Source organism: Chiloscyllium punctatum, chromosome 5 (genome assembly GCF_047496795.1).
Source record: "Chiloscyllium punctatum isolate Juve2018m chromosome 5, sChiPun1.3, whole genome shotgun sequence".
NCBI lineage: Eukaryota > Metazoa > Chordata > Chondrichthyes > Orectolobiformes > Hemiscylliidae > Chiloscyllium > Chiloscyllium punctatum.
The window spans coordinates 27420129-27436171 of NC_092743.1; the positions used below are offsets into that span (position 1 = coordinate 27420129).

The 16043-nt window shown below is 39.2% G+C and overlaps 1 protein-coding gene across 1 annotated transcript in view; it reads left to right on the plus strand.

The window, feature by feature from the left end:
• The window catches only part of col22a1 (collagen, type XXII, alpha 1), a 285704-nt gene that overhangs the window by 92349 nt on the left and 177312 nt on the right, over nucleotides 1-16043 (plus strand). Inside the window, exons 6-9 of the mRNA XM_072569542.1 lie at nucleotides 7589-7712; nucleotides 12224-12499; nucleotides 13780-13860; nucleotides 15287-15403. Coding sequence (XP_072425643.1) covers nucleotides 7589-7712; nucleotides 12224-12499; nucleotides 13780-13860; nucleotides 15287-15403 — 598 coding nt within the window. The remainder of the gene's footprint in view (nucleotides 1-7588; nucleotides 7713-12223; nucleotides 12500-13779; nucleotides 13861-15286; nucleotides 15404-16043) is intronic.

Sequence of the window (16043 nt, forward strand, 5' to 3'; positions counted from 1 at the left end):
AGCTGATCTCTCATTAGAGAGAAATGGCTGGTGGTGGTTTAACCTGAGGGTCACCATGCTTGAGGTGTGAGGAGATATTGGAAAGGAGAGCCCTTTATAGTAACCTCAGCTGAAATCAGATATGAGTGGAGACAATTGCAGATTTGTATGGGCAGCTGCCTCTGGGAGGCAAGAATCTCCTGTTTAGAATTTGTCTCCTTTCTGCACCATTAATAATCTCCACTGTGAAAATGGTGAAGGCCAGGCACAATGTACTTGAATGTTAGCTGCTATTTTCACACTGACAAAAACTTCCCAGTCTATGCACGATTTCAGGCCATCATGTTAAGCATGATGTCTACCTCGTTATCCATTTACTAGCAGTTACTGAATTTTCTGTCTGTGGTAAGTTGAGTTGTGAAACATTGTAAGGATTGTACTTTTAAAGGTCTAATTTAGAAATGAAAGGCTTTAACATTTTGATGTGTCTTTTAGAATTAATGAGCCAGATGAAATTTAAACATTAATGTCAACATGCAGTGAATATAAAAGGTGTAAAAATGTACTCGCACACTCATTGTATTTTGAATAAACTTTGAAAACATTATGTTGATAAATTAATGTTCCTGTAAATAAACTTTTGTTTCTCAATGCTAGGTCAAATGTCACTTAACTATCATATCGTCTTCATCTGATTGAAGTTATCTGTAGTGACAGGAGTAGAGAACGTGCATAGAAAATTAACACGCCTAAAGCAAATGTTTAAATTGGAGTCTTATTTTTGTTGCATAGTCCTGCTGAAAATGACATGATTTCCAAACTAAGCAGCTCATTTTGAAAGGAGCTGGGTGAACATTTCATTAAATATGGGTTTGAGGATAAAAATAGATAGAGGATAGAAATTTCCTTTCAAACCTACCAGGAAAGTTATCTGTGGAATGCAAGCAGCCAAGGGTAGATATTACAGATATTCCTGTTAGAATGGTGTCTTGGAGCTTTTGCATCACTGATTTTGACAGGAACAAATAAACAGCTTTACCTTACTTTTCAGCTTATTTCAAGGGATTAACTTGGCAGAACCATTATTGTACCTATTGGATTTTGTTAAAAAGAATAGTTGAAATGAACTGAATGCTTCATTTGTTTCATATTTTGCTGTGTTATTATTCCTTTGATGCTAAGATTAGAGTTTGGATCAGGTTACAGTCAGTGTTTAGATTAGGGTTAGAATTGGAATCAGGAATTTGTATCATTTCCACCTGACTTCCTCAGGCGCTTAACATGAAAATCTCTCCTTTAGCAGGGTGATTTACCTTGGCAATGCTCCAAAACAAAAATGGACTTAAAGGCAATAAATTTTACCCAGTGAATGTGTTGAACTCACTTTTTTTTAAGTTCAGATAACAAATGAGATAATTGGCTGGTTAATAACTAAATGTTCCTGCTGTTATAGATTGTCTAGAACATTGACACAAGGAGCTGAAAATTTATTTTTATCCATTTAGTAAGCCAGAAATAGATGGTGTACTGAGATTTTCATTGGCTTGTTACCAGTGACTGACTTCAATGAAAATAAAGATTGGGAGCAATGTGAAAAAAGGTTCTGGCCTTATACAAAAAAAAGATTGTTGGCAAATATCTCATTGACTTTACTATTATTTTTGTGGTGATCTGGAAACCCAGTAGTTTGTTTTCTTTCCCTAATAATAGGCTACTTCAGTGATTTGAGTTACGAGGAGAGGTCTATAGTAGCTCCATTACAAACATTGAAATTATGAAATCGGTGTCTTTAAACTGCATCACTCCAAGGAAGCTACTGTGGCAGGGTTTTCTGAGACCAGTGGCTTCTGAACTTCCCTCAAAACAATCAGAAGTCACAAAATAGGGCTATTTCAGACTACCATAATGTAGTTGCCCACAGTTGATGTTGATGTTGGATGGTCTAGTAGGGAAGAAGGCACTCCTTGCATTGCATTTGTATTGGGTCATCATCCAAATATCTGGGAAAGTTCAACTTTCTTCTGAATAAAGAAACACTTTAGAAAGAAAATAGGCTTGCGTTGCTTTACTGCTTCACTTAGCTATAGCTCTTTGTAAGCAACATGCCAACGTATTATTTTAAAGTTGCCATGAAAGAGCTGTTAACATAGAATTCCTTTCTTGCCTCTGGATTTCAGTTGAATTTTTGAAGAGAATGTTGAGAGCTTCTGAACGAGTGTCGATGACTCCCCTAATAGAGATAAATTATTGATCCACAAAGGACATCGAAGTTAACAATTCTAATGTTTGCAGGAGTTAATTCAAGCCCATAAAACCATAACCTTTTTGAAAATAAAAAAGATTAACTGAACTTAATCTTGGTAATGTATTTTGGGGAAGTTTGGTAATGTATTTTCAGGAAGTTACATGCCTTCAATTAGCATTTACTATTAAGAGCTGCAGAGAAGTTTCCTGTGCTTCAGCAAATCCAATCAGCTTGTGGGTCAGGATCAGTACAGGGTGGATCCTCCAAGTCCTCAAAATTAGGTCGATGTGAGGGGATGCTTGTTATGGAATAATTTCCCAACACAATCTCAAGATGTCCAGCTCTAGTACCTTCTTAATGTTCCTTCTGTGCACCCCATTACTTCTCCACTGTCAACCTGGCTGGCTGCAGCCAAGGAACATTTTGATAAAATTGGTTCAGATAATAAATTTACCTGGAGCTGCAAGAAACCTTCTTCTGACTCTTCCCAGACGCTATTTGACACTGTTACGACCACAAAAGCAACCCTCAAAATCCTTGCCCGCACCTTCCCCATTGACTCTTTGCATTGTAATTATTGTCAGGGTCAAAAGACTATCCAGTCCAATTCACATGAGAAGGCATAGACCAATTCTTGTAGTATTATCGGGGCAATGTCATTCAGAGATTATGAGATACAATCCCCAGCAATATACCCAAAAAGAGTTGGCAATGCCAAAAGAGAAGGTGTCACAAATAGAAAGAAGTGAATAAAGTGGAATTACAATTTCTTATGGTGGCTCAGTGGTTAGCACTGCTGTCTCACAGCACCAGGGACCCAAGTTCGATTTCAGCCTTGGGCGATTCTCTGTGTGGAGTTTGCACGTTCTCTCCGTGCCTGCGTGGGTTTCCTCCAAATGCTCCAGTTTCCTCACACAATCCAAAGATGTGCAAGTTAGGTGAATTGGCCATGCTGAATTGCCCATAGTGTTCAAGGATGTTTAGGTGCATGAGTCAGGGGTAATGTAGGGGAATGGGTTTGGGTGGGATACTTTTCGGTGGGCCTCTTTCCACACAGTAGGGATTCTAATTCTTATGATGGAAAGCTCTTCATTTGGACAAAAGTATTACCTGAATGCACTTTAATTCTGAGACAAACTCATGTAAATATTTCTAATTGTTCTGTGAATGAGGTGTTGAAGACACATCTTCTATAAGAAAGGCTTTGCGTGATTCCTGATTGTTACCCTTGTGAACCTGCTAGCTTTAGTGTAATAGCTCATGTCTTCATACCTTAAGTTAGCATCTTGAGCAGCTATCTATCAATTTAAAGTGAAGTTGTGTCACATCTCATCACACCAAGGCTCCCTGTGGTCCAAGGGTCAGATAGTGTCATCCTGAAATAAACTTGAATCATTCAATTCGATATGGCCAGGCAGCGAACTTGCAGATCAAAATAGCCATTCATTGAATTAAAGGTAACTGTAAATTGTCTATACATTCTGCCTTACATTGAAGTATTAGACAAATACAGATTTCATTGTGTAAACATAAACAGCATTAAGAATACAGTTGATAGATAGTAGAAGATTTTGAGAAATGCCCCACTTAGACATCTGTTAATTATGTTAAGATTTCTTGAACAGGGTCAGTTGTCACTGGCTGACAGATTTAGGCATGACCCCAACTAACTTACAATGTTGTCTTGGCAGTGGGAATGATAAATATTCTGAGACAGGCAACTGCTCCAAATTCAGAGGGAAGTTTGTTACAACCTCTCACTGCAGATTATAGGATAAACTCAGAAGTGATCCCATTATTTTAACATTAATTCTCAAGGTGTGACTCACTGATAAGGCTGAGATTCATCACCCATTCCCCAGAAGTCCTGATCTTGGTACTGATTTTGACTTACTGAGTCACAAAGAAGGTAAGGATACATTGATAGGAGTGTGGAGCCTAAGTAAGGAGTGCAGGTTTGCTTACATGAAGCACATTGCTGATAATATCTGTGCATTGATAACTTTATAAAAATGTATTTCAGTTTCTTGAATTGACATTGTGGTATTTAAACTCATGTTCTTTTGGTTATTAGTTTAGATCTCTATTACACTACCAAACCTATATTTTTGGAAACAGTTTTCCAGATTGTGCCAAGAATTGTGATCATGATCTACCAATTTTTCAAGCACAAAATGGCAGTGTAAATGACTCTTATGATGGGTCAAGCAGATGTACATTCAGTGAATGCAATGTTCCAACCAGCAATTGGTTTAAACAGAAATACAAAAATTTCTGGAGGCCCATTGTAAATGAAAATGTCTACTTATCCTTTCATGTCTGTACCTGCTTTCGACAGGAGCATATCAGTTGTGTCACTCCCCAACTTCTTGCCTGCAGCCCTCCAAATTTTCCCTCTTCAGAAAATGATTAAATGTTCTTTTGAAACGCACACTCAATCATCTCCCATGATACTATAACCAGTGCAGTCCAGACCCTAACTACGTGCTGTGCAATAGAACTTTTTCTCATGTTCCTCAATTGGGAAGAGATTGTCCCTGTCTATTGTGTCTCATGGTTTTGAATACATCTATCTTATCTTCTATCAATCTTCTCTACTCCAAGCAAGTTTCACCAGTTTATCTATAAAAACCAAGTTCTTCATCCTTGGAACCATTCTCATAAAGCTTTTCTGTATTCGCTTTAATATATTTCTCAATTTCCTAAAATGTGCTTGATGGAATTGAATTCAGTACTTCAGTTGAGGCCAGTCCAGCATCATATAAAGATTTATCCTAACTTTCTTGACTGCCTCCATTTGTAAATCTCAGGATCCTGCATGGTTTAAAAACTATACTGTTACCTGTCCTGCCACCTTCATTGACCTGTGCAAATACTCTTCTGTCCTTTGTTTTCTGGACCCTCTTTAGAATTTCACTCATTGTTGCAAATTGCCTCTACTATTCTTTTTAAATGGATTGCTTCGCACTTCTCTGTGCTAAATTTCATTTGCCACTTTTCTGCCCATTCCATCAGCCCATCTGTGATCTTTTGAAGTTTAATGCAATTTTCCTTACAGTTCACAATACTGCTATGTTCTGTGTCAGCTATAAATTCTGAAATTCCTCTTCATGTCAACGTCCAAGGCTCCACTTTTTATCCATGGGGGTCAGGAATACCGAGCCAGGATATTTTCCGACTTTTCCAATCTGACCCAGGAAATATCGACACAGGAATATTCTGGGGTGATTGGGGGTTTGGGGTAAACGTGGAAAGAGAGCAGTGGTTGCAGGCTGCAGATGTGGGCTCGATTGAAGTCCCATTGGAGTAGGCAATAATGTGGAGTTGAGGCCGCAATCTGATTTTATTCAATGACAAAGCAAGGTTGAAGGTCTGAATGCAGAACATTCCAGTTTCTATGTCATCAATAACCTGTCAAGTGCCTTGCTATGACTGCACTGATATTAAACCAGTGGTGGGCGGGTGAGACTCGTAACATGGGGAGCACAACGAGGATACCTCATGGGTAACTGATTGAGAAATCAACCAATGGGATAGATGTTACATTCTGAGAGCCATACTCACCTTTGTGGCCAATCTACTTAGAACAAAGAAAGTACAAAGAAAATTTACAGCCCAGGAAAAGGCGCTTCGGCCCTCCAAGCCTGAGCCAATCCAAATCCACTGCCTAAACCTATTGCCCAATTCCTAAGGATCTGTATCCCTCTGCTCCCAACTACTCATGCCTCTGTCCAGATGCACCTTCAATTAATCTCCCGTGCCTGCCTCTACTACCTCTGCGGATAATGCGTTCCAGGCACCTACCACCCTCTGTGTAAAGTACTTTCCACGTGTACCCCCCCTTAAACTTTTCACCCCTCACCTAGATCGCGTGACCACTCATTACTGAATCTCTCACCCTGAGAAAAAGCTTATCTCTCTCCACCCTGTCTATACCGTTCATAATTTTGTCGACCTCAATCAGGTCCCCCCTCAATCTCCTTTTTTCTCATGAAAACAGTCCAAACCTACTCAACCTCTCTTCATAGCTAGCACCTTGTATACCAGGCAACATCCTCGTAAACCTTCTCTGCACCCTGGCCAAAGCGTCCACATCTTTTTGGTAATGTGGTGACCAGAACTGTACACAGTATTAAATTTAAACTTTCCCTTAGCTGTAGCCTAGTATCTAGTAATTATTCTCAGCTTCAGGTGTGGATTGTACCAGCAACAGCCAATGCCTTCCCTGTGGTGCTGCTGCCATTCACTAGAGCTACCAACTTCTGAGTACCTGGCAGCTCTTGGTTGAGCCTTGATTCTGCAGGAAGGGGTACGAATGGTCAGTATGTGATACAGCCAATTTTCCATACAAGAGGTGGTACTGGACCAGCTCTCCAGTTGAGGAAAAAGACTGTGTTTCCTCAGTTAGATACTAGCCACAGACTCTGTCCTTGACCTGTCAAGTACACCTTCTGTTCAGCACTGCAGTGTTCAGTTATGCCTGTTAGAAGGCCACCTTTGACGTAGTCTACATGCAGCCCCACCACACACATCTTTAGAGAGACTATCGCATAAAAGAAAGTTTATATGTATCTCATGGCACAATGATATGTTATGGGACTCAGCCAGGAAATTAAAGCCTTCCTCACAAGTGTGTATCGTCCCATAGCTGCCTGAGAAGTATGGCAGATAGTTCAGGACGTTAAGGTTTTGGAGCAGGCTACCTATTTGGGAAATATTTGTAACAATCCAGTTCAGAGAAATGGTGGTGTGGTGATCATGTCATTGGACTAGTGAAACCAGAGTCATGGGCTGCCTTTGAGATGTGAGCTACAATCGAGTCAACAGCTTTGAAATTTGAAATAAATTAATTAATACCAAATCTTTAATTCAAAGTTATCTTCAATAAAGATGCCAAAAATCTAGCATTGATGGTGGTAAGAATTCACCAGATTTCCTTTACAGAAAGAAATCTGCCATCCTTGCTTAGTCTGGCCTATATGTGACTCCAGGCCCACACAGTGTTGTTGCCACTTACATGCTGACTGAAGCAGCCCACAAGAAACTGAATTCAAGGAGAGTTATGGATGGGCAATAATTGCTGACTTTTCCAGCAAACATGAAATAACTTTTTAAAAAATTCACAACAAATATCAGTAATAAACAGTTAATTGAAACTAAAGGATGCATTTGTGGAATATTATGGCTGTGTAATCGAACTGTGTATTGTCAAAAACAAATGACTTCTAATGTCTGTTACCTACAACTCTGTGTACATAAACTAAAACAGCAGCAACTGGGGATAGTTCCTAGGATTTTCTTGATCTGCTTTATTAACTGCTGAACACTGAAAAACATTCAAGGAGCTCTCAATCTTTGTTTCAGAGACGTGTTTCCTCAAGGCCTGCCTGATGAATATGCTTTTGTTGCCACATTCAAATTCAGAAAAGCTTCACGAAGAGAGGACTGGTACATCTGGCAAATTATTGACAAATATGGGATTCCACAGGTATATTGCCACATGTTTATCTTTCATTCAAGAATGATTTCACTCAGAAAAATTGGATGACTGGGGAATCAGAATACAAAAATTTACTTCAAAATCCTTGAGTTATCAACACATTTCACCAATCTAAATTAGATCTCTCCAGTTGGTGTTTAACACCATAAAATCTAATGTGTTCTACATAGAATGTTCTCTACAGAACAATTCCTTTTTCTTGAGTTGAGTTAAAACTCTTTCACAAGTATTGTATTGTATGTACTTCCAGTTAGTATACATTGATGTGTGCTTTCTGGTGTAGTTAACAACTGTGGAGAAATATTGTAAACAAATTGCATTGGAGAGTTAAGTTTGGATGGAACTGAATAAATTGAGAAAATTAAAAGATGCTGAGGTTACATTGCTAGGGAAAGTTTCAATCTTTGCTCTAGGTAGTAAGGATATTCCAGGAATTATGTTAAATTCGAAGACACAAGGCTAGAGCTAAGAAATAGGAGAGAAATGGTAAAATGTACTATATGAATGACAGTCCACTAAAAGATACAAATCAGATAGAGTGTGAGATTTGAGTACAGATCACAAAGAATATAAGGTTAGCAATTTGAAGATTTTGACCATCTTAAGATAGAGTGGAATAAAAATAACACAAGATATTGAATGTCTTTTTGGAATGCATCCCAGACTGCTTTCAAGAATAGTATATTCCTTTACCCTGAGAAATGATGTGAGCAGAATCGTTATTAATACCCTGCTGTGAATATTTGTATAGTCTGTTGATGGATATTGCTGTAACTTTGATTTACACTCTTTGATGATCTTAGAGTCAACTGGAGACAGAAGTTAGAGAACAATTGGGAAATAGGAACCAGAATAGAGATTTTAGACAAATAATGGAAAAGGATGCAGCGAAGATACAAATATAAACATGCTGGGCTGGCAAAAGACAATGCTCAACATTAATATAAATTATCTAGCCCAGTGGAGAACTTTAGCAAGCTGGTTAACAGATGAGAAATTGAGAATCTTTAAGCTTGTGATGGCCAGTACATTCATATAAACAGAAATGGTGAGCTCTGTTAAATAATTGAGAGGGTCAGAAGTCATACGATACCAGCTTATAGTCCAACAGGTTTATTTGAAATCACAAGCTTTCAGAGCACTGCTGCTTTGTCACCTGAAAGCTTGTGATTGCAAATAACCCGTTGGATTATAACCTGGTGTCATGTAACTTCTGACTTTGTTCACCTCAGTCCAACATCAGCACTATCAGATCATAAATAATAGAGATTGAAATAAGTTGAAATTTAAAAGTGAGGCATATGTTAATGTTACAGCAAAAAATTACTAAAGATGCTCAGGAAAATTGAAAAGCATGTAATTCCAAAGTGAGTTGAAAAACTAGCAAATAATCTTTTAAAAAAAGACAGTGGGGCTTTTATAACCATGCAGAAAGAAACAGTTAGACAGAGAATTGGACTATCCTTCCATGTTGTGATGAAGAAAGTCCTTCATACTATTCACCATCTATCAGAAATGTGATGAAGTTACAAAATTATGTCTTTCCTTCTTTAAACTGTACTCTCTGTAGTCCGAATACAATTTGTAAACTGGTTTATTTGTATAATTTCATCTAAATATACCTTGTTGTAAAGCGACAGGATTGGATCAGTCATCCACTTTATAACATACCTCACCAATAGGTGAGAAATGGAGACAATAGACAACAGACAGTAGGTGCAGGAGTAGGCCATCGGTCCATCGAGCCAACATCACCATTCATTATGATCATGGCTGATCATTCACAATCAGTAACCTGTTCCTGCCTTATCCCCTTAACGCTTGATTCCACTATCTTTAAGAGCTCTATCCATCTCTTCCTTGAAAGTATCCAGAGACTTGGCCTCCACTGCCTTCTGGGGCAGAGCATTCCATATATCCACTACTCTCTGGGTAAAGAAATTTCTCCTCAAGTCTGTTCTAAATGGCCTTCCCCTTATTTTTAAACCGTGTCCTCTGGTTCTGGACTCATCCATTAGCGAAAACATGCTTCCTGCCTCCAGAGTTTCCAATCCTTTAGTAATCTTATATGTCTCAATCAGCTCCCCTTTCATCCTTCTAAACTCAAGTGTATACAAGCCCACTTACTCCGGTCTTTCAACATATGATAGTCCTGCCATTCCAGGAATTGACCTCGTGAACCTACGCTGCACTCCCTCAATAGCCAGAATGTCCTTCCTCAAATTTGGAGACCAAAATTGCACATAATACTCCAGGTGCGGTCACCAGGGCCCTGTACAGGTGCGGTCTCACCAGGGCCCTGTACAACTGCAGAAGGACCTCTTTGCTCCTATACTCAATTCCTCTTGTTATGAAGACCAGCATGCCATTAGCTTTTTTCACTGCCTGCTGTACCTGCATGCTTGCTTTCATTGACGAATGTACAAGAACACCTAGATCTCGTTGTACTTTAGCTAACTTGACACCAAAGCAGAAAACGACACATTTATCAACATTAAACTGTATCTACCATGCATCTGTCCACTCGCCTAGACTGTCCAAGTCACCCTGTATTTTCATAACATCCTCCTCACACTTCACCCTGCAACCCAGAAGCTTCAAGCATCTGACAACCAGTATAAAATGTATTTATATAATGGTGAGCACCTTTTTAGTAATAAAGCATGAAACTAGGTTGATATTTATAAGTAAAGCATATGACAACGTTATGAACTAGTTTATTTGCATAATTTGATCCAAATATAGAAATTGACAGGATTGGATCATCGTCCATTTTACAACATATCTGACTTGGTTTTCATTGCAATTAGAGGCAGGTTTAACAGCTAGGTAAATAGTGAATGAGCACACATGTCTAAAATCAAGTATCATGGTCAAGGAATATGGAACTGTGTCCTAATGTGAGTGAAAGGATTCAGATGAGGAAACAAGGAAAAATTGAAAATAGAAAGAACAGTAGGCCATTTGGCTCATTAAGTCTACCATTCAACATGATCGTAGCCAATCCTTCATCTGAGTACCATACTTCCACCCTCTCCCAGAACTTTGAAACCCATTTAGCATCTAGCAATCTCTCTATTTCTTTCTTAAATATATTCAGTGACTTTGTCTCAATGCACCACAACCTCCAAGAGAATTCCATAGGTTCCACCCCCCCCCCCCCCCGCCTCAACCGACCCCTGAATTGAATAAATTTCTCCACATCTCAATCTAAATAGCCTATTGTTGTACCATAAAACTATCACATTTATGAGCATAATTGAGCCATTCAGCCTATCAAACCTCCTCCACCATTTGATCATCACTGACATGTTTCTCAAACACATTCTCCTGCCTTCTCCCCAATAACATTGATTCCCTTAATAACCAAAAACCTATCCATCTCTGTCTTACATGCAGTCAATAACTTGGCCTCCATAGCCCTCTGTAGCAATGAGTTCCACAGATTCACCACCCTCTAGCCGTTGAAATTCCTCCTCATCGAAGTTCAAAAGGGTCGTTTCTTTGCTCTGAGGCTCTACCCTCAGGATCTAGTCTGTCCTAATATTGAAAACGTCTTCCCCATATCCACCCTATCCAGACCTCTCAGCATCATGTAAGTCTTATCAGTAATGGGTTGAAGGCTTAAGGACCTCAGGCAGGAAGGCAGAGTTGATGTCGAGATGAGATCACCCATGATTGTAATAAATGGTGGAGCAGGCTCGAAGGGGTGCATTGCCCACTTCTGCTTCTAGTTCTAATTCTTCTCAGTATTGTGCATCCTGAGAGAGTGGCCCCTTGTTCTGAGATCCTGGCCAGGGGAAAGATCAATGCCGCAACGTCTGTCCAGCCCTCTCAGAACTTCATAAAATTCAATGAGACCTTTCTTATTCTTCCAGTGAATGCAGCCCAGTTGACCTAAAATCTCCTCATACGACAGGCATGCCAATCCAGGAGTCAGCCTGGTGAACCTTAGTTGCACTTCGTTGCGCAAAGTGTGCCTTTGATGAAGAGATCAAAACTGCACTAAAGTGCAGGTGTGGTCTCACCAAGCCCTGTTACACTGTAGTAAGTTTTCCTTGCTCCTGCACTCAAACTTTCTTACAATGAAGGCCATCATACCATTTGCATTCTGAACTGTCTACTGCACCTGCTTGCTTGCTTTCAGTGACTGCTGTACAAAAAACACCCAGATTCCTTTTTTACATCAACCATTCCCAATCTTTCACAATTTAAATAATTCTGTTCTTTCCCACCAAAATGGGCAGCATCATATTTATCCACATTTATGCCATAAATTTGCAGCTCACTCAACTTGTCGAAATAACCTTGAAGCCTCTTTATGTCCTCGCCTATTACACTCAACACCCTCATTCAAATTGTTGGCATATATTGCGGACAGCAGCAATCCAAGCATTGATCCCTTTGGGACTCTACTTTTTAATCATCTTCTACAACAACGACAATTGTGCTCCTTTACAGATGGAACACCCAGTGATCTGTCTCCTTGCATTATCCAGGTTTCCATCCGATTAGATGGTGAGAACAAAGCTGTGGAATACAATGCGGTTGGACTGAGGCAAGATGCTGTGAGGACCGTTTTCAGAAACAAAGAAGTCAGCAGCTTATTTGACCGCAATTGGCACAAGCTGGCCCTCAGTATTAAGTCAAGCAGTGTCTCTCTCTACATCGACTGCAAACTGATTGAAACGCTGCCAATGGAAGAACGGGAGAACATCAACATTCGAGGGAAAACCGTGATTGGCAAACGTCTGTATGATAGTGTCCCAATTGATGTAAGTCATGTCATATTCATGATACAAATGAGAAAATAAAATGAAACCTTAGCTTATCCAGCAGTGATCAATAATTCAATTGGAGTGTGTCCATTTTCAGCTGCAAACCGGTGCTGAAGGGTCCACTGTGGGCACATATTCAGACCTTGTCAGGAATGTATGCACTTTTGGTATGAGCTTCACTGTAATAATATGACACCTGTCTTTTGTTGGCAGTAGGTACTTGTGTAAACTGGGATGTTAATGGCTGCTTCTGGTTTTTTTGCCAAGTTAGATTACAATATGTGCCACACAGACATAGGCCAGTTTTCTCTGGCACACTGCAAATGGCCCTTAAACCAACATTTGGAGCCAAGGACTACGGAGTCCAAAGTAACAGGAAGGCTTTTGAGGGCTCAACATATTTGGCACATTTTCTTTGGGTTTGCAGCCAACTGCACAAGATTCTTACATCTGGTATATTTCCCTCATCCAGAACTTGTGCATGACTACCACACTCGATCTGAATTTTGATCCCTTGCTTGAAAGGAAAATCATCTGAGCATGCCGGTGAAAATATGAAATTATCTTCTGTTGTTTCAGGGTGCAGATTTGCCCTTTCTTCCTTTCCTGTCTGACTGAAGAGTTGTTCAACAGATTATTTTTTTAAAAAGGGTATTCTAAATGAAAATATTTCTAACTGGCAAAAATGGCTTTGAAATATGCAATCTCTGAGAATCTTGCTAGTATGCAGTGCAGAAAATAGATATCATTTAGTGAATGTTAAAGGAAATGTTGATAGAACTAGATTCTCACTGCATCAAAAAACCCTATTCAACCCATCTAGCCTCTGATGGTTCTGTGAAAGAACAGTTATGCTTCACATATGGAATCATGGAAACCTACATCACAGAGTTCACTGCTCTTTGATGAGAATTGTATCAGGTTGAGTCGTGAGGTTCAAATACTCAGCAGGCATTAGAAAGCTGACATAGAACATAACACCAGGTTATAGTCCAACAGGTATAATTGGAAGCACACTAGCTTTCAGAGCGTCGCTCCTTCATCACCTGATGAACGAATGGTGCTCCGAAAGCTAGTGCTTCCAATTAAACCTGTTGGACTATAACCTGGTGTTGTGTGATTTTTAACTTTGTACACCCCAGTCCAACACTGGCATCTCCAAATCATGACATAGAACATGACAGAGTGGAGGGTAGAAAAGAACTGGATTCAAACTAATTAACAATATCCAGTAATCATTTTGTTAAAAAAAGTTATCTGTTTTTACTTATCTCTAGTTTGACCTTCAACGGATTGTCATATATTGTGATGCCAAGGATGCAGAACTGGAGACCTGCTGTGATCTTCCCAGCAACCCGGTGAGTGAGAAATAACTGCATGAAAAAAAAAGATGGCCCTAAAAGCATTAAAGCTGATTTCATTTGTCATGCTCACCTTCAGAAAATACGCTTTCAGTAAAATAATTACCTAAAATGACTTAGCCACGCTTTCAGTTGCACAGTGTTAATCTTGGGACATTATGAACATTTTCATCCTGAAGTAATCTCAATTGGTTATTCTTTAATGGTCTTTACAACCAACTTTTCCCAAACTTCCTCTCTGTGTTCATTTCTATCTGTTTGATTTAGTGTGAAGTGCTCCTCTACATTAAAGATTTTATACACATATAAGTTTTTGGTTAGCAAGCGTTATGATATTTGGTATTGTTAACTCCACCTATTTTTTCTCAGTTCCGTCTTTGCCTCACAGGTACATTGCACTTTCTAGTAAGGATTGCTGCATATCAGTCAAGTTCAGAACCTTTGCAACTATCAATTACTGATGCAGACTAATAAACCTAATGTCAATCAAGCTGAGATCAGTGGACTTATTGTAAATCAGTAATTGAATCTGGGATCTTGTAGACCTATATGGTACACTAGCACAGCGAATCATTTACATCAACAATAATATATATTTACCGATCAATCTAAGGAATATAACAAGGTGATTGACGGAAGTGTAGTCAGACACTGAGCCAAAGAAGAGCTGGGTTTTAAGGATGGTATTAAAAGAAAAGAGGGTTTAACCAGCAGGGAACAAAAAGGTAAAGTTACAGAACTTACAGCCTGTACAGCTATTGACAAAGCCATCAGTGGTGGGATAAAAATATTTAAGATCATAAGAGGCCAGATTTCTTGGCAGAGTGAAGCTACTTCAAGAGTTGAATGCAATTTGTCAGTTTTAAGCTCAGTGTTGATCAAAAATCAAAGTAGATCAGAAAATGGAGGAGTAGTGAGGAGCTGGAATTTTGTGCAGATCACAGGCAGCAAAAATCTGAATGAGCTGAAACATATATAGATTGGAAGATGGCCAGGAGAGTATAGGAATTTTAGAATCAGGGGATGCCAAAGACTTCAGGGTTTTAGGATGAATTGAACTGAGTCTGGGAAACGTAAGTGCAATGTGGACTTTGATAGTATCTATCTTAGAAAGAATGGTGTGGTCATATGCTGAGCTCAAGCTCAAATAGAATGTTAGGTTTGCAAAACAGTAGCTTCAATGTGAGACAGTGGTCAAGGAAGAGGATTGTGCTGGAGGTGAGGGTAATTTTACCCATGAGATAATGAATGGCATGATTAGTTGGAATAATGATCGAGAGTGAACAGAGTTCTTTCAAAGAAATTTTGTGTTATCCCTGTCTGTATAATTGGTTAAATGTAACTTGCATTGATATGTATTTCAAGTCACTGGTTCTTACACTTCTTACCACTTATTACCATTTCTTTCTCTTTTGTTCCCCAGTGTCAGATTACTCTTGCCACACAACATCCTCATTTGGAGATCTTAACAACACCACAACCACCAGCTGAAGTTGACAGCACAAAGACCATTAACTGTTCCTGTCTTAAGGGAGAAAAGGTACGACAAGTGATTAAATGAATGATATAATTGTCATTATTTATTACATCCAAGATTAAGGAACAAATAGGAAATTCTGGAAATGCTCCTTAGGTCTGACAGCACCTATAGAGAGACAAAATTTTAGTATCACGTTGATGACATTTTCATCCAAATGTCGATCATGAGTTTTAGTTACCTAATGTTGATGGTGACATGTAAAGTATCTGGGAAAATAGACACAGCTTTGTTTTATTTCTACATTTGTTAAAGGAACCTAGGAGGTTGAGAGGTGACCTGATAGAAGTTTATAAAATAATGAGAGGTATGGATAGAGTTAATGGTAGCTGTTTTTTCCCTAGGATGGGAGATTTCCAGACTAGGGGGCACGTTTTTAAGATGAGAGGAGAGAGATTTAAAAAACAACATGACAGGCAACCTTTTTACACTGAGGGTGGTTAGCGTGTGCAATGAACTTCCAGAGGAAGTGGTGGATGCGGGGGCAATTATAACATTTAAAAGACTTTTGGACAGGTAAATGAATATGAAAGGTTTTGGAGGGATGAGAACTGGGGCAAACAAGTGTGACTAGTTTAGTTTAGGATTATGTTTGGCATGGACTGGTTAGACCGAATGGACTTTTTCCATGCTGTGTAACTCT